General features: G+C 39.0%; 1 protein-coding gene across 1 annotated transcript in view; it reads left to right on the top strand.

Annotated features, from left to right (window-relative positions):
- Positions 1-7365, top strand: part of IMMP2L (inner mitochondrial membrane peptidase subunit 2) — a 772705-nt gene extending 765340 nt beyond the window's left edge. Inside the window, exon 6 of the mRNA XM_019653032.1 lies at positions 6726-7365. Within this exon, the coding sequence (XP_019508577.1) occupies positions 6726-6845 (120 nt within the window). The 3' untranslated portion in view covers positions 6846-7365. The remainder of the gene's footprint in view (positions 1-6725) is intronic.
- Positions 7366-23226: the final 15861 nt, after the last annotated feature.

Raw genomic sequence — 23226 nt, 5'->3', positions numbered from 1 at the left:
ACAATCAAAATAGTTTGATGACTCTTATTCTAGATCAGGGTTTGGCAAACTGTGGCTTGCGAGCCACATGCGGCTCTTGGGGTACATTCATCTCAAAAGTTTGCCAACCGCTGGAACAGCCAAACCTGTCCCTCACAATAATTTAAAAATTATTCGAGAGCCATAAATATATTTTTAAATAATCACCATTATGTGAATAATATCCTTTAAAAACTTTTATAGATGAAACTATGATAGTTTTATTTTCATTTTCAATTTTACTTCAGAGCTGCATGTGAGCCGCAGTTTGCTGACCCCTGGGCTACATTATTGATTCCTGGTCTGTAAATTAATTTAAGAAGCCCATTAACACATGTGGATGGGCCTATTTTCTCATTCAGTATAGATACTAAAAATACAGGGATCTGCTAAGGGTTTATAACGGTCCATTCAACGTTTTTGTTGAGGTGATTTATAATTTATGACAATGGATTCCTTACGCCTAAAAATATTGTGCATCCTCTGAAGGAGACACAGTTATACATGGGACACAACACAGCAGACAGGAGAGTCGAGTCCCAATGAAATATGCTTCATCTCTCTCCTGTAAATAACAGAAATGTTTTTCTTTTTTCTCAGTGTGTTCCTTTGCTCCTCTACTTTGAGCGAGCATTGGGACACCTCCCAGAGCCAGCCTGTAACGCAGTCCTTTTTATTCAGGCCCATATTGGTGTGCTAGGGCTGCCCTAACAAAAGGCCTGGCTTAATCAACGGAAGTTTTCTCACAGTTCTGGAGTCTAGAAGCCCAAGATCAAAGTGTCAGCAAATTCTTTCTGAAGCCTCTGCCAGTGGCTGCCACTCCTCTGGGTACATGGCCCTGTTGTCGCCTGTGTCTTAATCTCCGCTACTTACAGAGATACCAGTCAAAACTGGGTTAGGGCCCAAGATGTGCTTCTGTGGAATGGGGATTGCTTGGAGCTAAAGGCAGTTTTAGCTACAGGCTCAGGGGAAATGTCGGCCCCAACCTTGACCAGCTGGAAGAACTTGAATTAGGGGCCTTGCCGATAATCAGAGATAACGCTTTCGGCCTGTGTGCGGGGCAGAACAAAGTGCTCCTTACTGAGCACCTGCTCCTCATCACCCTGCAATGATTCATTAGCGTCCTCAAGGCACCTGACCTCACCCCCGCTCAGAACATCTCACGCCCCCTTTCTGTCTCTGAAACGCTCGTGCATGTGGGGTCCCCACACATATGCATGTATCTGTGCTTGGTTATTTTCTCTTGCTCATCTGTCCCATGTCTATTTGATTGTGAGACCAGCTGAAGGCACGCTGGGGTTCGAGGGAAGCGTATTCCTCCGCCACAGCCGGTGCTGGGAGCAGATAGTTTACCTGATTTTATCTGATTCAGAACCTGACTGTTGCCATGTTATAAGGACACCAGGAAGGGAAAAGTCTGGCACTAAGGGGTCATTTTTGCAAAACCAGAATGGACTTCGTTTACATGTACTACAGTCTGAGGGGTTCAGTTATTTTAGTGTGTGTCTTGACTCTGATAAGACATGTCAGGACATCTCAGATTCCCAGGAATTTCACGTAATTTCTGGAACACATACCATATATAAATACAACATAAAGAAGGCTCAGTGTCATTTCTTATTTGACAGTGCTTCCCGTGTAATTTCAACACACCAAAATAAGCCTGATTAGTTAAATGTTTCTCTGTGTAAGCAGAGAAAACAAGTATTTTGAGGTGTATCAGATGCTCTTCTGGGTCAAGACTCAGTAACTTAAACTTTGGGAATTTTGTGAAAATATATCAAAAGTTTTGGGCATTTAACTAAATAGGATCATAAGTCTTTAGGAAGCAATACTTAACCATTTAACCAAAGTGACAAGACTTCAAAGACATACATAAGTTTGCATAATTGTTAATTCTTCCTACAGAGAAGGTTCCCTTTTCTTAGATAACCAAGGACTTAAGACAGCATAAAACTTAAAACTATTTCACACTATCAGTAGCAGACCAATAGTCCTTTTTAGCAGAAGGAGAAACCAAACTCAAATTTTGGACCAGCTTACTTTTGAAAGTTACCGTAAGTTCACTTATTTGATTGAATTTGTTTTCATCTTATTTAGCTTGGACCACACATAAAATTTCCTTTCACAAGATTCCTTTTGTACAAACCTTCTACACCTTTCCTTCTTACATTCAGATTTTTGTCCTGTTTTTCTTCTTTCCCATTCTGAGACAACCAGCCTAACTCTAGCACAAAGTTAATTTCCTTTTCATCAAAAATACATCTGTATATCGCACACCTTTCTTCTTTTAGGTCAAAGCCTACTTGACTTGTATACACAGTTATTTTCCTATTAGTTTTTGTAGCTTTAATTATATAAGAATTAATAGCCTTAAACAAACTTAGCTTTCTCAGTTTTCACTAGAAATTATTTTTGTCAGTATTACACCAGTATTTATTGGGTTGTCAAAAAAGTCAGGACGCATTTTTGCAATGAAAAACATAGAAAAAATACATCATGACTTTTCCGACAACCCAATAGAATTTTTTAAAATGTGGCACATGTTTACTAATGAACCCAGAAATCTTAGGTTTTTCTACTTTTTGTTTCTTATAGAGAAACTAATGTTCAGTAATTAATGTTTCATTATATTGTCAGAGATGGTCTAGACCAGGGGTCGGCAAACTTTTTGAGATGGAAGAGACAATCCTGTCCCTCACAACAATTTAAAATTTATTCAAGAGCCATAAAAATATTTTTACATAATCACCATTATGTGAGCAATATCTTTTAAAAATTTTATAAGTGAAACTATGGTAGTTGTATTTTCATTTTTACTTCAGAGCCACATTGTGTACCCAAAGAGCTGCATGTGGCAGTTTGCCGACCCCTGGTCTAGAGGGTCAGTGAACACCCATCATTTAATTTAGCAAGCAAAATTTTAAAACATTTTTAAGTATACATACAATATAATTATTGTTAAAGAGTTAATGTAAAAATACTTTTATTCCACTTACCTGTATTCAATTTACTTGCTTCTAACAATAAAGTTTCGATAACTTGGTATGATGAAATTATTGTAAGTAATTTTTCTTTCTGATAAATTTTGCAACTGTTGATGTAAGGAGTGTCCAAATCTGTAGGGAATTTTAAGAAGAGTTTATCTGACCTAAAATGATGACAGGTACTAGGGAGTAAGATTTCAAATGCTCTCAGAGAAGACAAAAAGCAGTCTCGTATTTTCTTTTATGCATTTGAGATGCCTCCAGCCATAAACATGCTAATTCATGGCATTAGGCAGGCACTACAGGGATAGGATTTTGCCATTACTAACAAGCAACAATGACTGAGATGATAATCACTCCTGAGAGTGGGCACAGCTGGACAATGAGGACCAATAAGCTTTGTATGGCTTACCCAAGGCTTGGAACCCCAGTCTATCAGACCGGCCACCAGATGCCTCTTGGTAAGTACACCTTCTAAGTGGTCGAGACCAGAGAGAAAATATTCTCACTGGTCTTAAGGCCAAGCTCTTAGGACACATAACAAGCTGAAAGGAGAGATGCCAAATAGAGTCACAGAAAAACAGAATTAACAAAACTCATGAGTACTCATACCAAATAAGCAAGAGTCATTAGGCCGAGAAACCAGTTTCACAGATATTTTCTCCTGCCAATCTAAATGAACAAGAGAGAAATTCTCACCGCTTCCTACTACCAGATCCTGCAGACAGAGATCTGGGGTGTGCTGACATAGGAAGAACCCTTACCTTCGGCTGGCCTGTGTCACGTCCCAGTATCCCCTTATCTTCAGCAGTCATGTTCAAGTGCTCCAAGACAAAACGGGAATATGTCCTAAGATAATATAGAATGCCCACTGGCCCAATATGGGACATTTGAGCATCAAACAAACCAAAAATAGTAACTGATTTTGAATGAAAAAAAGAATGTTTGATGTTAAAATAGAGGCATTTGGGGTTGGGAGGGAAAGCAACTTTTTAGAGATTAAAGTCAATAAATATAAAAGAAATAAAAATGTGGAAAATCACTCTTTTGTAATCCTTGATGTAATAAGGCAGGATCATCAATAGAGGTTAAAAGTACTAGATGGTTTAGGGAACAACCTCCTTCAGAGAGCAGAAGTGAGAGGATTAGACGAAATGTTGACATACAGGACATTTACATATTTCAAAATATAATCCCACAGGTTTAGCACCACGATGTAAGTTTGGCTCGATATCTGTAAATCAATTAACAGGATATACCATGTAAAGAGAAGGAAGGATAAAAATCATATGATCATATCAATAGATGCAATAATATCACTTAACAAAATCCAACATTCATTTACAGTAAAAACTCTCAGCAAAGTGGGGATAGAGGGAACATACCTCAACATAATATATAATGGGATATTACTCAGCCATAAGAAAGAATGAAATCTTACCATTTGTGACAACATGGAGATGGTCACTCAAAGTGGAGCGGTGAAAAAGGTGAAGGGATTGAGAAATACAAATCGCCTGTTATAAAAAGCAGTCATGGGGATGTAAATACAGCATAGGGAATATAGTTAACATTAATAGCTATGTATATGTAGATGGGTAAGAATGATCAGGGTGATCACTTTGTAAGTTATACAAATGCCTAATCACTATGTTGTACACCTGAAACTAATACATAATAATATTGTATGTGAACTGTAGTTGAAAAAAAAAATATCGCACAGATTACTTACTAATTACAAAAGGAAAATGATTTGTTTACAGTGGAGAAATATGGATAATATGAATTTCATCAAACTTCATATCACAACAATGGGACAAACTGATGTTTTATGCTTCCTGATGTGCTGGAATGGGAAGAATATGTTATCAACTATATAGTATTTTTGCCAAGAACATTTAACTTGAATCCATTCAGGAAAAGATCAGGCAATTATAGATGTAGGACATTTTTCGAGGCAGTTGGCCTGGACTCCAGATTAAAATAAGCTAAATGTAAACTGAAGCAAGATAATGGCAATTATGATACAATTTGTGATCCTTGATTAAGAACTTCAAAAATAAAATAGCTATAAAAGATATTATTGGGACAAGAGGAAAAATTTGAATATGGGCTTATATTTATTATTGTGCTAGTATTAAGTCTCTTTTATATTATATATCGTATTCCTTAGGAGACACATGTTGTAGTATTTATTTAGGGGGCAAACTCAGCAATCCAGCATGAAGTCAACTTTCAAATGGTTCAGAAAAAAGTATGTGTATATAGTACATATAATGACATAATGAGAGGAATAAATGCAGAAAAATGTAAGTGGTGGATTTTCGTGAATAGAGCTGTGTTCTGTACCACATTTTCAAGTTGGCTATAGGTTTGATTTTCAAAATAACAAGTTGAAGAAAAATCTCTTTATGGGGCCCATGGGCTTCTTGGTACCCTTTGGGTTTATTTGGTTTGTATTTCAAGTTGCTGGGAAGGCTTTTTCTTTTTCTGTGTGTTTCTGGTTATGTTTGTGGAGTCTCTCCTGACAGCTTTTCCTTTGCGTCCTGGGCAATGTGCATTTTCAAATGCACCTGCTAGTAACTAAAAGCACTTCAGTGAAAGCAGTATCGTTTGCTCACCTCTACAGAGTTGAAATTTATAGGAAAACCATTTGAAAACAAAAGATGGACATGTAGTACCTGCTTTATTGCTGACACTCAATAGACATGCGCTTAAACATGAGTGTGTTTTGTAAGCTTCGAAATATCTGAGAGCAATAGCAGGACCACCAACAGCAAAAGACAGAGTTTCAGGCCCTGCCTCCAACCTGCTGAAGGGTCACCTGTGAGGACAGGTCCTTGGTCTGCCTTTGAGGTAGGTTTGTCACACTCGTCTGTACACTGCAGCTGTTCCTAGCGAGCCCTAAGATGTCTTTAGCTGCTCCTTTCGCCTCAGGGCTCAGCCTTATGTCCTTTTGCCTCAGGGTTCAGCCTTATGTCCTCCAGGAACAGGCCCCTCCCCTCGCCTCCTCTTCTATCCTGGTGCATCTCTGCTGAGGGGGGGTCCTTTACCATCTGCTATGATCTTTCCACTTGATTCCACGTAACCCCGCCCACCTTGCTGGCTTTGCCTTGGATTTCCATCTCTCCGTGAGCACTGCTTACACGTTGCTCAGCCTTCTTTCCATGGAGGCACCCCACACAATCTCACATCTAATGCTGTAGGGACAATGTTTTCTGCAAAATACATTTTTTTTTCCATGTCTGTCTGACCTTTCCAAAAAGGAAAGTCTCTGTGAGATATCCGGAACTCTGTAGACGACTCTGGGAATACAAACTAGTTTTATTTTATGCTTCCTGCATCTGTGCAAGCAGGCTGTTGAGGATGGTGGTTAAGGTTGCAGACTCGAGCTGAGCTGCTCATCCTTAAAGCCAGTTCCCACCGCCTGGCAGCTGTAAGACTGTTGGCAAGACCTTTAATCTCCCTGAACTTAGTTTTTTCGTATGCAAAATGAAGATGAGATCAGCACCTACCTCAGATGGTCCTGAGGAGTAATGGCTTTTGCAGGCACATATACAAAGCACCTAGAGAAGGGCCACATACACATGCCCCACTTTTACTTGTTATCATCTTTCCATAGACTATCAGTCCTGGATCAGATGCTGTTTTCAAAGCACTAACGATGGTCCTCATAAAATAATTTCTCCTTGTCTTTCTCTGTGTCTCCCGTGGGTCCAGGTGTCCCTGGGACTTCTGCACGCCCATGCCACGCACATCCTGTGGCCTCCAGAGCGCTGGCGGAAGCTGGAATCTGTTCTTCCTCCGGAGCGCTTGCCAGTTCAGAGTGAGGAGTCGTGACTGCACCCCGGAGCTGCCCTCAGCACCGCTCACAGGCGAGGGGGGAAGAGGAGCCCCCAAAGGGCAGAGCCAAGACGATGCTGAGCAAGGACCGTCCCTCTCGCATTAGGATGATTTGTATCTTTACAGAAAGAGTTTTCAAATATTAAATGGCACCTTGATTTGTGGTAAACTGTAATATCCTGTTGATTAATACCAAAAAAAAAGCCAATCTTTCGGAATATGAAAATCTTATTCCCATATGTCTTATAGGGACTAAATGTGTGATTTTGTTATGTTTACTCTGTTGATTGTTGGGTTTTGATTTTGGTGCCTGCAGCTGAAGGGATATGAAAATTAACATTTGATGAAAGTAATTGCTTGAATAAAGTCATTTACTCTTAAGATGGAACTGTGAAAACCATATTACACACATACTGACAGGAATTATATTGTAATTGACAGTATCTACAATGTAGTGACTGCCAGTTAGGAAGAACAGTAAACTGTGATGCTGAAATAAAACTGATTTGCTCAGGTACTGTTTGTTTGGGGTGTTTGTCATTTAACCTGTACATCCATTTATAAGGACTATCTTATCTCTTTTGGAAGTAAGGAATTAAAGTCATGGCAAACCAATTCTATGAATACTTCCATACATTCAGCTTTTTCTCATCAGCCCTTTTAATAAAAAACAAAAACTCTGATCTCATACCTATTCACATTGATAAGGTAAACCCAATTATTAATATTTGGTCACTATTTGGTAAAATGTCTAAATGAAATGGAAAAAAAATCACTGTGGATAAACCAAGTTTGATTTTTCTCCCCCAATGATTTTTCAGTGTTATACTGAAATTGTAATACTGAATTCACCAGCTGCAAAGTGGGGTAACATTAGCATAACAGATTCTCGAATTGTATAGGTACAGAGGTGAAGTGCCAGCAAGTCTATATTCATGAAGCTGTCCTTCTTTTTCCCTCCCATTGGCCAGAGGCTTGTGCTGATGGAAACTGTCCTGGATCAATGTCCTCTATGTGCCTGGTCTCACTTTCCTCTGTTTCTTCGGCAGATAGCATTCCAAACAAGGAGCAGCCATTTTCAAATGTGGATGCAAACACATCCTTAGAAGGAAGGGACAGAAGGAGCAACAGCAAAGAATATGCATATTAAGAGCATATGCCACTAATAATAATTCATTAGCATCATAATAGCTTGCTCAGCAACCATCAGCAAGTACTTATGTACACAGGTAGGTCAAAATTATTGTTTTAGAAGATTATATGCTTAAAATCTTTTGATGGCTCTTCATGACTCTTATCAGTTCTTCAATTCCATTTCCCTGTCTCTCCCAGCTTGAACTTCATGCTCTGGCCTTTAACTACAGTTTTCCACATCCTGCTATTTCAAGGCTTGTGATTTTTTTCCCTGGGATTGTGTGTAAAATATTGAGTGCACAAGGTATTGAGCCTCTCATTGCTGGAACATAGGAAAGTCTGGGCACCACAGGTGTGGGGGCTGGGAGTTGAAATGAGGAGGGACAGGGTAGAGACAAATAGAGGGGTGTGCGAGGTAGATGCTATACCTCACTGTCATGGAATGACTTGATATTGTAACAGGTAGGCAAACTGGTCAGCCTTGCTACATTACTGACTACCTGTGTCAGTCCTACTCAAACTATTAATTCAAAATCGTAAATCCTCAGAGAGATGATAAACACACTCTATATTTAATTTTCTATTCTTTAGCCATGTTGAACACATCACCGGCACAGTTAATACTTAATGCTGGTTGAACAACTCAGCTCATAAGTTACCTCCTCAAAAACACTACTCCAGATGGAGTTGTCATGAAAGTACAGACCAGGCAGCACAGTCACTTCCAGTATTATCCATGGAGAAAGAGTCTTAACTGCCCCTCCCTCCCCCTCAAGGCACAGCAAAAAGCAACAGGCCAGGGAGCCCAGTCTTTATGTGAAAGAGGCCAATTTGCTTCTATTCACAGCTGCGACCTGAGGGGCAGGCTTCCCGTTAAACACATGTCCAGGCTGACTGTAATCCCTTCCCGAGAACTCAGAGGGTGGACACTGTCTTTGCCCTCTTCTGCTGCTGCATTCCAGAGCACCACTATCTCCCCAAGAGGGACCTGCATGAGCGTCTGGTGCCCTGGGTTTGATGGCTGCCAGCCATGGGACACCCGTTGATCACCCAGCTCCGGTGGCCAGTGGGGCCAGAGTTCCTGGGTCCCAGGGGACGGTACCAGTTAGACAGTTCTGGCCTAGCAGCCACCGTAGGGCTCTGCAAAGACAGCAGATGGAAACACACTCCCAGTCTTTCTGTAAGAGACACCTGTTTTCTTGTCCTTGAGCTTCGTCCTGGCATCTGGTTTGGTGTATCTCTAGGGGCCGACTGAAGTTGGGATGCCAGGGACGGAGGGCAGTGGATACCACCTCTGCTCTCACCCGATGCTTCACTCCAGGTCACCAGCATCTCCTGGAAAGGAGCTTGTATACTTGTCTGGTGCCTGACTTTAGTGACTTTTTTGGGGGGACACCTCTAGATCATTTGGCTCTGGTGGCCAAGTGGGACTCACACTTGCAGTCCCACAGGACTGTATATATTTGTATACTTTAAGAGTTGGTACCTGAGAGTCTGGCTTCCAGTCAGCCTGATCTAGGTGCACTGAGACCCTCCCCTTAGGGACCCTGACAGGTCTCAGCATGCCCTTCACTACTGAGAGCCACTAAGAATAAAATAGGCTGCTTGGACAATCACAAAGGTTTGAGCAACAACCAAGAGCTAGGGTAGGGTAAACAATAGGGTTCAGCTCCTTCACGAGTCTTCAAGACTGGGAGAAATGGCTGTTTTATCTAATGTATAGAAGCCAACACAGAGTCAAAGAAAATGAAGAAACAAAGGAATATGTTCCAAATGAAAGGAAAAGATAAAACCCTCGAAAAAAAGTGCTTAATTAAACAGAGATAAGTACTTTACTTGATAAAAGTTCAAAAGAATGGTCATAAAGATGCTCATCAAACTCAGGGAAAAGATGGATGAACACAGTGAGAACTTCAACAAAGAGACAAAAAATATACAGAAGTGTACCAAATAGAAGTCACAGAGCTGTCAGCTCTAACTGAAAAAAAATTTTTAAAATAGATACACACACACACACAAAGTCAGAGAGCAGAAGAATACAATAACTGAACTGAAATATACATTGCAAGGATTCAATAGCAGACTAGATGAAGCAGAAGAAAAGATCAATCAAATCAAAGACAGAGCAGTGGCACTGACATGATCAGAGCAGCAAAAAGAACAAAGAATGAAAACAAGCAAAGATAGTTTAAGGGACTTATGGGACAATACCAAGCAGGCCAACACTCTCATTATAAGGGGCCTTATACGGAGAAAAGAGAGAGAAATGGGCAGAAAACTTATGTGAGCAGTAATGGCTAAAATAGACATTCCTAGATCTAGGAAGCCCAGAGAGTTCCAAAGATGATGAACCAGAGACCTGCAGCAAGGCATGTTATAATCAAAATGTCAAAAGTTAAAGGAGAGAATCTTAAAAGCAGCAAGAGAAAAATAACTTGTTATGTACAAAGGAACCTCCATAAAACCATCAGCAGATTTTCAGCAGAAATTTCACAGGCCAGAAGGGAGTGACATGATATATTTAAAGTGCTGAAAGAATAAAAACATCCAATAATACTCTACCTGGCAAAGCTGTCATTCAGAATTGAAGGAGACAGAAAGTTTTCCAGACAAGCAACAGCTAGAGGAGATTATCATCACCAAATTGGCCTTAACAAGAAATGCTAAAGGAGCTTCTTTAAGCTGAAATGAGAGGGCGCTAATTAGTGACAGAAAAAATACATGAAAGTATAACTCTTACCCATAAAGATATATAGTGAAATTCAAAATAATCTAGTGTTGTAAAGGTTATGGATTAATTATTTACAAAGGTAGTATGAAGGTTAAAAGACGTAGTAAAAGTAACTATAGTTATAATAATTAGTTAAGGGATACACAAGATAAAAAGACATAAAATATGACATCAAACCTAAAAATCATACGTACAGGGGAGAGAGTAAAAAATGTAGAGCTTTAGAATTCATTTGAACTTAAGTTGTTATCAAATTATATTGTTATAAATATAAATTGCTACATGTAAGCTTCATGGTAAGCAAAAACCATAGTAAATACACAAAAGATAAAGAAAACTAAGCATGCCACTACAGAAGTCATCAAATCACAAAGAAAGAGAAGAAAGGAATAGATAAAAGTACAAAACATCCAGAAAGCAATTAGCAAAATGGCAAATACATACCTATCAATAGTTACTTTAAATGTAAATAGACTAAATTCTCTAATAAAAAAGACATAGAATGGCTGAATGGGTTAAACAATAAAATAAGACCTATCTATAGGCTATTTATAAGACACTCACTTCAGATATAAGGACACACACAGGCTGAAAGTGAAGGGATGGAAAAAGATATTCCATGGAAATGGAATCAAATGAAAGCTAGAATTTTTAGACTTACTTCAAACAAAATAGACTTTAAACCAAAGACTGTAATAAGAGGCAAAGAGAAAGGCATTGCATAATAAATAAATAAAATCAGAAGTGAAAGATAAGATGTTACAACTGATACTGTAGAACTATAAACGATCACAAGAGACAACTATGAATAAGTAGACAACTTATGAAAAATAGGTAAGTTCCTAGAAATGCACAATCTACTGAGACTGAATTATGAAAAAATAGATCTAAACAAACCAATTTCTACTAGGGACATTGAATCAGTAAACAAAAACTCCCAACAAACAAAATGCTAGGACCAGTGAATTCTACCAAACATTTAAAGAATACCAATCTTCTCAAACTGTTCAAAAAAAAAAAATAGAAGAGGAAGAGACACAAATTCATTTTATAAGGCCAGCATTACCCTGATATCCAATCCAGGCAAGGATACCACAAGAAAAGAAAATTATAGGCCCATATCCCTATCGACATGCAAAAATTCTCAATAAAATACTAGCAAATTGAATATAACAACACATTAAGAGCACCATATCCCATGATCAAGTGAGATTTATTCTAGGGATGCAAGGATAGTTTAAGATCTGCAATTAATCAATGTGATATGCCATATTAACAAAATAAATGATAAAAATCTTATGATCATCTCAACAGAGGCAGAAAAAAGCATTTGACAAAATCCAACATCCATTTATGATAAAACTCCCAACAAAGTGGGTATAGGGGGAAAAAAACTCTACATAATAAAGGACATGTATGACAAACCCACATATAACATCATATTTGACAATGAAAAGCTGACAGTTTTCCCTCTAAAATCAGGAACAACACATGGATGCCCCGTCACACCACTTTTCTACATAATACTGGAACTCCTAGTCAGGTCAGCTAGGCAAAAAAAATAAATAAAAGTCACCTGAAATGGAAAGGGAGAAGTAAAACTGTCACTATGTTCAGATTACATGCTATTATATATAGAAAACCCTAAACACTCCATCAAAAAACTGGTAGAACCAGTCAGTACTCAGTAATGTTGTAGGATACAAAAACAACATACAGAAATCCATTGCATTTTTACACAATAATAGTGAACTATCAAAATAAGAAATTAAAAAACAAATCCCATTTACAATTGCATCAAGAAAGAAAATGCCTAGGAATAAATTTAACCAACGAGTACACTGAAAATTAGAAGTCATTACTGAGAGAAACTGAAGACAACACGAATAAATGGGAAGCTATCCCATGCACATGGATAGGAAGTATTAATGTTGTTAAAATGTTCATACTGCCCAAAGCAATTTGCTATCAAAATGCACAGAAAGAAAGCAAAGAATCCTAAAATTTGTATGGAACCACAGAAGACGCCCATTAGCCAAAAGCAATGTTGGGAAAGAACAGTGTTAGAGATACCACACTTCCTGATCTCAAACTACATCACAAAACTAGCAATGGGAACAGTGTGGTCCCGGCATAAAAACAGACACATAGGTCAATGGGACAGAATAGAGAGCCCAGAAGTAAACCCACACCTATGTGGTCACTTAGTTTACAACACAGAGCCAAGAATATACAGTGGGGGAAAGGAAAGCCTCTTCAGTAAATGGTGCTGGTAAAACGGAGCAGCCAACATGCGAAACAATGAGACTGGACCCGTATCTTATGCCACACACACACGGACTCAAAATGGATGAGACTTGAACTTAAGGCCTGACACCATAAAACTCGTAGAGGAAAACAGGTGGTAAAGCACCTTGACATCAGTCTTGGTCATGATTTTTTGAATTCGACATCAAAAGTAAAGGCAAGGAAAGCAAAAATAAAGAAGTGGGCCTACACCAAACTAAAAAAGCTCCAGCAAAGGAAAAGTAAAGCAAAGGAAACCATCAACGAAACGAAAAGGCCACCTACCAAATGGGAGAAAATATTTGCAAATCATATATCTGATAAGGGGTTAATATCCAAAATATATTAAAAAACTCATACAACTCAATAGCCAAAATCCCAACTGGATTTAATAAATGGGCTGAATAGACATAAAAAACAACAACAAAAAAAAAACACATACTTTTGGTCAACAGATACATGAAAAAGGTGTTCAATGTTACTAACCATCAGGAAAAAGCAAATCAAGACCTCAAGGAGGCATCACCTCACAGCCTTTAGGATAACTGTTACAAAGAGACAAGAAATAGTAATTGTTGACGAGGATGCAGAGGAAAGTGAACCTTTGTGGGGTATTGGTGCAAATGTAACTCAGTGCAGCCACAATGGAAACACAATAGCAAACTTCTCCAAAAATTAAAAATAGGATCATCATATGATCCAGCAATTCCACTGCTGGGTAGTTAACTGAAGAAAATGAAAACATTGACTCCAAAAGATATGTGCACCCCCATGTTTGTTGAGGCACTGTTTACCATAGCCAAGACATGGGTACAACCAAGTGCCTACTGGCAGAATAACAGATAAAGAAAAAGGGGCATATCTACTGAAATGTTATTCAGCCATAAAGAAGGAAATCCTGCTATTTGCAACAACATGGATGGACCTTGAGGTCACTGTGCAATGCGAAATAAGTCAAACAGAGAAAGCCAAATACCATATGATCTCACTTATATGTGGAATTTAAAAAAACAATGAAACATAAGAAATAATATACAGAGAAGAGAGTGGTGATAGTGGGAGGCAGGGGTGGGGTGGGTGAAATGTGTGAAGGGATAAATAAGTCGTGGGGATGCCATGAAAAGAACAGTGACTATAGTTAATAAAATGTATTGCACATTTGAAAGTTGCTTCAGAAAATAGATCTTAAAAGTTCTCATCACAAGAAACAAAATCGTTAACTATGTGTGGTGATGGATGTTAATTAGACTTATTGTGGTGATCACTTCACAATATGTACAAATACTGAATTGCTATATTATACATTTGAAACTAATATGTCAATAATACCTTAATTACACACAAACCAAACAAAAAAACAAACAAACCCTAATTTGAAGACATAGGTCTTAATTCCTTGATATCCTGTAAATTCTCTTTTCTTCTAAATCTGAGAAGCAGAATTCAGCCAAGCTACGCATTTACCAAGAGGGGCCCTCTGCCACTACCAGTTTTCCTCCTCAAATACATGAGAATAAACCTCTCTTAAAAATTTATATCTTAAGTCAGAAATCTCTTGAGAACCCGTCTTACAACCACCTTCCAATACACAAAATCTTCACTAATGACCTCATGTTGCCATAGTCGCTCTCGCCTTCATTAGCATGGCAGACACTTCAGCAAAATCACTTTTCTCTCTTTCCTAGAAATACCTCTACATTGTGTGTTCCAGGTTCCCCTGAGTTGGTTATGACCATGTTTCTGAGTCCTTGCCAACTCAGATTATGATTGAACGTGGTTAATGTGCCTGACACATAAAAACCTCTTGCAGGCTCCTGCAGGTTCTTTTTATGTCTTCCAGAGGGATACACATGATGCATCCTAAGGAGAACACGCCATGGAAAAATGTATGACCACCTGAAAGACAGCCAACCCAATTTGAACATCCTCCCGGGACTATGAAGTGAGCAAGAAACAGACTTCCATTGTGCAATGTCCCTGAAATGTTAAAACCTGTTAGCACAACCAAGTCTACCCTAATTAATGCAGGTTCATTCATCCAGAGGTTCCTGTAGAGAAGATTCCAGCACAGCTGGGTCAGCTTTGCTTTGCACCAAGACTATCATGTCTGCCTTTAAGAGGTTAAGGTCACTATTTGCCCAATTAGATAACAAACCTTATACCCATTTCAGTCTCAAAACCAGCTGATTACTCAATTTTTGAACTTCCAATATGCAAGGCTCATTTAGGAACCATTTTGATACCTAGACAATCGGAGAGACTGCAGAATGGAAACTCTCACTTGGCAGGGTAAAACGGGAAGGGTGTCAGTGTCACCTGGGATAATACATCAGATTCAGGAGGAATAGCCTGTGCTAAATAGTTTCCACAGCACATTAAATTGGGGTTTTTACCTTAATTTGATCTCATTGACATTTATGTTGAAGATATAGTAATTTTATCATTGCTTTATATGCCTTTAATCATGAGATGAGCAAGTCTTAATTCAGTTCTATTAAGAGCCTAAATGGAGGGTGGTATCCAGTACCCAGGGGCAAAGAACCCAATTGCACCTGCTAGAGAGCTGAAGTCCACATACACAGAAGCCCGAAGGACTCTCCCTAGCAAGAGTTCATCTTCAAACGAGTCGTCTAAAGGCTGACAATAGTGAGGTCCCATGGACATTCTCCAACACAGGTGTCTAGTTTTACACTTTTCAGTCGTCACGAAATGTGTATCTTTTATTTTGGGTGAAACATTACTTCTCCAAGGTCACAGAGGACAGTGAGTGGGAGCCCTAATCATTCATATTTCCCCCTTAGATCACCCCAACCCCACTCCTTTCTGTGCGAACAAAATTCTACTTGCCCAGTTTCTCATATCAGTGCAGTTTGTACACAGCTTTATGGTAGATTGTCATAGATAAAAATGTCCAGATTCAAAACCACAGCACACCTCTGTCCCTCCCCCACTGTGTTTTTTTATCTAATTTATCTATTCACTCTCTTAGAAGATTGATTCGTACCTTCTCCTCTCACAAGCATTTTATACCTTGTCCTAATGCTTATCCTCACCTAGTGTCTTTGCTTCTAACTTAATGAGAATATGTAAGGAGTCAGAGAGGGCCCCACCGGTCTGCCACTGCCATGCCTGACACCCTACCTGCACGCGTAGCCACATGCTCTGCTTCCGGCTTGTCCTGGTGGGGGAAAACAAATTAAACTACGCCTTTTCATTTGAGAAAATTAAATTCGTGACTGAGAAGCAACTTTGAAAATATATTCAGAATGCAGTGCAGATTACTTGGAAAAACATGTAGGAATTTTACATCCACTGTGTACTAGGTCCAAGCCCTCTCACCTAGTCAAGGAAATGGCTCCAGGCATGACCCTTCCTCTCCTGTCATCCGCCTTCCCTTTGTCATCAGCACTCTCATCAGCACACAAACAGGCTGTAAATTCCCCACCTAATAGCCCTCTCCCTTGACGTCTGTCCCCTCCTTCGCTGGTTACTATCTTGGATCTCCTCTCCCTTCATGAAGCATCTCCTCAAAAGATTAATCCGCATGCTCTGTCTCTAATTCCTCAGCTGGTGTTCCTCTTGAAACGTTAGCCCCATCAGTCAGCTAGAACTTCTGTGAAGGTCACGGAAGACCTGCAATGTGCCAAAGTCAGTTCTCAGCCCTCTTTTTAATTGACCCTTTAACAACATTCGATGCTGCTTTCCACTGCCTCCCTTACGTGTTTTATTCAGTTCTTTGCTGGGAAGTGACTACTTCGTGGTGTCACGATACTTCATTAGCATCTTCTACTCTGTAGCCTGGGTAGGTTCCTTCTAATCTTCTCAGCGTCTATTAGCGTCCTCTAGGGGATCTTTCAATGTCTTCTGTTTTCTACCTATGATGACTCCATTGATGATCCCTGAGCCTTGGGGAGAAGGGAATTTCTGGCTAGGATGCTCTGAGCCCTGGAGCCAGCTGACAATTACAACTAGAAAAGTAATGCATTGCAAATATTTTCTCCCATTCCATTCCTTGCTTTTTCTATTTGCTGACTGTTTCCTTTGTGTGCTTTTTGAAACTTTTTAGTTTAATGTGGTCCCATATGTCTTCAGCTTGATAATATTTCAAAAGGTTATATGAACACATGAACACACACACACACACATATATATGTGTGTGTGTATATATATATATATATATACATATATATATATATATATATAAAATCACTACATTGTAAACCTTAAACATATACAATTCTTATTTGTCAATCATACCGCAATAAAGCTGGGGGAAAAATAGCTTTCACCTTTCAAAACTAGATATAATTATCAAAATGACCTGGAAAATATTCTCAGACCTTATTTCCAAAGGGGGGGAAAAATCCACTTCAAAATATTCTTTGAGTGAAGAAACCTAAAATTCCCATTACATTTTAAATTAAATGTAAAGCACCAAGCACTTCTTTAGTAGGTTGTCTCATATGCAGAGTAGAGAAATGAGCCTAATTCTATACCCACCAATCATTACTATAATGACAGTGATAGATGTATTATGATTGCGCAGGATGTAATTCTTTTTTAGGAAATAAATACTGAGGTATTTAGGGTGAAAGTATCCAACAGAAATGTTTAAATTGTTGAATATAAGTGATGGACATCAAGGCATCCATTGAATCGCTTTCAATTTTTTCATAGGTTTCAAAGTTTTGTAAACTTTGAAAATGGGCATGGAGAGGAGCATATAAAACTAGTAAGGATAAAGCAATGCCTTTGTTTCGCTGTTTTCCCTCCTCACCTCCTGGAAAAAATGTGTAAATGGAAACACGGCAATGACAGCGCAATCTGTGTCAGTACAATCTCAGGGCTGTTCTTTCAGGGATCTGTCTATATCTTGGCTTTTTCTTCCCCCCATTTAACAAGAAGTCTTCCATAGATCACTTCCAAGAAACACCAAGATTGAAAATAGAGAAACAGCTGTCCATTATGAATTTTTGTTTCTTTAAAAAACTTTTTATGATAAGCTTCCAAGAGTGCTTACTATTTATGACTCTTTAGAATCCATATTTTACTCTCTCCTCTTGCCTGGCTCCATGCATTTGTCCTGTGGGTAGTTTGGGACAGGTGGAGTGTGGTCCGCAGGGATTGATGCCTAAAGAATACAGTAGTGGGCCGGCCGAGTGGCGTGATGGTTAAGAGCTGGCTTGGGACGCCAGAGGGCCCCGGTTCAGATCCCACATGTGAGGGCCAGTGACACTGCCCTCCACAGCTAAGATGCTGAACAACAGCTCAACCTGGAGCTGGGCTGCCGTGAGTCGCCGGCGACGGCGTAGGCTGCAGCCCCTGTGGCAGTGGATTGCCATGGGCTACCGTGTGTAGCCAGCAGCCAGCGTGAGCGGCCAGCAGCCGCTGTGAGCGGCCGTCCAGAAGCCGGCGACTGATCTGCCTCACCCGGGAAGAGCGCATGATGGTGCCAACTTGGGCCAGTGAAGCAACGTCCTCCACAACTAGACTGAAGAACAAAAGGACGGCAACTTGTCTGTTCCCCTTCCCCTAATTCCCCAGCGCTGTTCCCATCCCCACAATTCCCCAATAAAAATCTTTAAAAAAAAAAATGAATACAATAGTGAGTAGAAGTAGAGGAGGAGAAAAAAAAGATTAACAAGGCAGAGGGAAAGTGAATGATTTGGGCAATTTCTCTGACTATATTAAGAAGTCTCCCTTTCTGAGACGAGATACAGTCCCCTCTGTCACGAGGGCTCTTTCTGTCATCAGTTGTTTGGTGTTCCTTTGGGGGGGGTGGTATTAAAGGTTGTGAGGAGAAAGAAGAGTTGAAAAGACGCTGAGAGGGAAATAAGGTGAGAGGTTGTTAGGGAAAGAAAAATAAAAATGGTGGCAAGAAAGTCGGTGGTGGTGGTATTTTAAACAGTGAACAGTGAGAGCTAAGATCAGCATCATTCCCTGTTCCTGGGTTAAACTATACTGGGGCTAAGCAAACATAACCTAGCTGCCTCAACTGTTCCGGAAGTGAAGCCTGTGAACCAACCAGACAGCTTGCCCGTGAAGACCAACTGTGAGACTCTCGCCTTGCTGTGTCCGCAAATCCAAAGCTATGACATCACGACTTTCCTCCTCGCTAGAGTCATCTTAAAATGACATATCTGGGTCAGCCGAGTGGCTCAGTTGGTTAAGAGCACAAGAACTCTGAGCAACAGGGTCACCGGTTCGATTCCCACATGGGCCAGTGAGCTGCGCCCAAGCTGAGGTGCCGCTCAGGTGTTGAGAGCGCGTGCTCTTAGCAGCAAGGTTGCCAGTTCGACACCCATATGGGATGGTGGGCTGTGCCCCCCACAACTAAGATTAAACACAGCACCTTGAGCTGAGCAGCCACAAGCTGCCGTCGGGTGGCCGGATGGCTTAGCTGTACTAGGTTGCCGGTTGGACTCCCGCATGGGATGGTGGACTACGCCCCCACCCCCATCCCACCTAACTAGATTGAGAGCGGTGACTAGATTTAGAGCTGAGCTGAGCCCTCCACAACTCAGATTGAAGGACAACAACTTGACTTGGAGCTAATGGGTCCTGGAAAAATACAATGTTCCCCTTTCCCAATTCCCCAACATCATTCCCCTCCCCAATTCCCCCCCCAAAAAAAAATCTACAAAAAAAAAAAAGACATATCCTAGTTCCTTAATCCCTATGAACGTTATAAATACATTTTTTTTTATTTTCCCATTTTGAGACGGTACTACTAAAATTGGGGCAAAGTGATATTCTCCCTTATGGCAGTACACTTATGTGTGTGGCTTTGTTTAATCAGGTTTTTCTGGTGGTATTTTTGAGTTGACAGTCAACGCTCAGAAGAGGGGTAGTATAATTTTAGAAGTAGAGAAGGCTTAGAGTTTTAGCAAGAAAAGGCACTGGGATAAGGTGTGAGATAGAAAAAAAAATGCGGGGAAATTGTAGAGAAAAAATTTGGGGTTTTTTTTTTTTTTTTTTTAAATATGTAGTCTTAACAGTGAAGAAAGAAAGCTTGGAGTACTTTGAGCAGAGAATTGCAAAAGATAAAATGTTTGGGTTCCATTTTTTTGCTGCAGAAATTTGACAAAATATATATTTTTTAAGATTCTCCATTAAAATTTAACATAGTAAAACCTTGGATTGCGAGTAACATGGTTTGTGAATGTTCTGCAAGACGACCAAACCTTTCTAATACATTTTAACGTGGTAAACGAGTGATGTCTTGTAATATGAGTAGTTTGTTTCTGGGGTGAATTATGCTCGCAAACCAAGGTATTACTGTATTTGAATTCTATTCAAATGACACGTCAAGAGCAGACTGTGGGCCTAATTCCTCTTCCTACCTTGTGAGGCCTATCACTTCTGGACAGAATAAGGAGTCAACCTTGCACCTTTCTGAAAAGCAAAGCAGTATTTTGTGACAATTTCCAAGGTCTTGCTCACCCCTCCTCTTCTGACAGCACACGGGGCATTGTGCTCGCGGCAATCTCTCCATTAACTTAACCTCAGAACCTCTGAGGTCCTCATCTCTATGCAAGGTGCAAGCCAGAACCCCAAAGTATTAAACAGTTCACAGCTATTTTATATTAATACAAGGTATGCCCCAATAAACACCTGGTAGTAGGAATCTTTATTTGCCACGACCTGGGATACTGAAATACATTAAAAAAAAAAAGTTACTGTTTTCCTTCAAAAAAAATATAATCCATAGGTCAAACACTGATCCCTACCAGTGAAGAATAGAAGTTATCTTCTAATGTTCAAGAAGTGTTTTAAAACTTATACCATAGATGACAAAGAAAGCATTGACATGTTCGCAAATTGGTAATTATCATGGTCACATTTTTCTGATGAGAATTTATTAAAATTAGTAATTAACAAAATTGCGCGCGCACACACACACACACACACACACACACACACACACACACAGCTCTAGTAAATTGGAAACCTAAAAATTTAACCTCAAAAATAGGAAAAAGAATATTTCTAAACTCTTGGGTTGGAGATATAAATATTTCATATTTCTATTTCTATGAGGTGGAAAAATGCACTCATTAGCATTTCTTTATCTTTTAAAAATATTTAGTGGCTTTGGGACAAAATCACAATAAAACTTTAAGCAGAAAAAGAATGAAAGCATGATGTACAATATGATCACAGGAGTCTGTGAGAGTCCACAGGCAGAAATCTGGATAGATATATAAACAATAATTATCTCTGTTATGCAATTATTAATCATTGTTACTTACTTTTCTCTTTTTATATTTTAAATATTTTTGGCCCCAAAATATATTAATGTTCTAATCATATACAAGCAATTCATATTATAAAGAAGAAATAAAAAAAATCTGACATTTACAATTACAAGTAATTACTATATTTCATTATATAGTATACATAATATTTCTTAGTATCTAGTTTGTCATGATTACAAATATACATCTATTTCTAATATTTTTCTGTTAACTTGGATATTAGTTTAATCTGTAGCCAAAGATTACTATGTATCTTTATATCACTATTTCTATATTTACATATTTATATATATATATATGTGTGTGTGTACACACACACACACATTCCCTAGGATCCCATTTTGATTATTTGTATTCAGAGGAAGATTTACTGAGAAGTTAACGAGGCATAAGCTTCATAGCCCTGCATGTGTATAAAATTCAAGGGCCTAGAAGGTGACATACGCTCATAAAATTTTCTAAAGGAACATAACCTAACCATCATCAGTTTAGACTATTATCCCTTCCCACCCAGACTTCCCCTCCATCACACTTGGAGTGAATATAGGCATTTCGGGGACTTGGCTAGTTGGAGATGCGTTGGGTTTGGCTTTAGTGGAACATATTTACATTGTGTGTCGTTGCTTCCATGTATAACCAAGTTACTGATCGCAGGCGCTCAGGGTTGAGACACAGTGGTGTAGGGACAGAAGTCATCCCATGACATGAACTGTTCTATGGCGCCTGTACTGGAAGTATGTGGATAATAATAGAGAAAGAAAATATGGCATATATGGAGCCAGAATCTAGTGTGTAGAAAACTCTTTCAAATCTCACATCACATAAATACAGCCAATGTGATAGACATTGTTCTTAATTTGATGATAGTGCTCAAGTTGCACGTGACATTACATGACAAGTTCTGTGAAGCTGAAATAAACATTTTGTAAACTATCAAACAATAAAAATGATTAAAAATGTCAATTGAACCTACTAGAGGTGAATTATCTTTCATTATGTCCACAGAAAATAATTTTAATAATTGTTATATAAAGAAGCCATAAAAGAGAACTCTATAAAACATAGGAATAAGTGTTACAGATGTGTGTCTGGCACTTAATAATTATATTATTTTTTCCTAGATTTTGTGATTTTTGTGCTATTTGTTAGATTTAAGTTTTTAAATCTGCAGTGATTGTTTTTCTCATTCTAAAAAATGCCTATAATTGTACCTAATTTTGTATCTATAATTTTGTATTCTTTTTCTTAAAGAATACATAAGCTTCAGATGAAAACCTGGGTCCACCTGTGTATGTGTGTGTGAGAGAGAAAGAAAGAGAGAGAGAGAGAGAGAGAGAGAGAGAGAGAGAGAGGGAGAGAGAGAGAGAGAGAAGAAAAAACAAACAATTCTGGAAGGATACTCATATGTAACAGATTTTTATCAGTGACCTTTTCAAGAATTGCAGTGGACTGAGGTTGGATGGCATGTGATGAAAGGCTGTCAACACTGTAGTTCATACAATTCTTTTTAAGTCAAATCCAAACACTGTATTCCTAATTGTAAATTAAGTTTTAGTTCATTAAATGTAGCATATGGCCTCTCTATGACTGACTTTGTTTTCTGTTTCCCATTTTGTACCAAGTATGCAATTTTTCCCTTTCCCTTTCTTCTCGTAAACAGGACCCTCACATTAGATAAATAAGCATGTATGCCATTTGATTTACTGTTGTTTTCTTTCTCTCACTGCTGTGTATTTTAGCTCCAATACAGACTGTTTTATTATTTTAAAATCCTTTCAGTACTTTGATATTATTTCTTATAAGACAGTTGGTTTGGAACTTAGGATGGTAAACAGAAAAGAAGCCCAGCTTTATAACATATTGGTAAGATAAAAATAAAACGCCAAGGCCAGGCAGTCGTAGAGAAGAAGAGCTAACTAACGTACTTTGTGTCTGCACAGTGTGGATACACGGGGGCCATCATGGTCCC

The sequence above is a fragment of the Hipposideros armiger genome, unplaced genomic scaffold, assembly GCF_001890085.2.
Source record: "Hipposideros armiger isolate ML-2016 unplaced genomic scaffold, ASM189008v1 scaffold_192, whole genome shotgun sequence".
NCBI classification, from domain to species: domain Eukaryota; kingdom Metazoa; phylum Chordata; class Mammalia; order Chiroptera; family Hipposideridae; genus Hipposideros; species Hipposideros armiger.
Note: the sequence above shows the minus strand (reverse complement) of the source record. Positions and strands in the feature narration are given on the sequence as shown.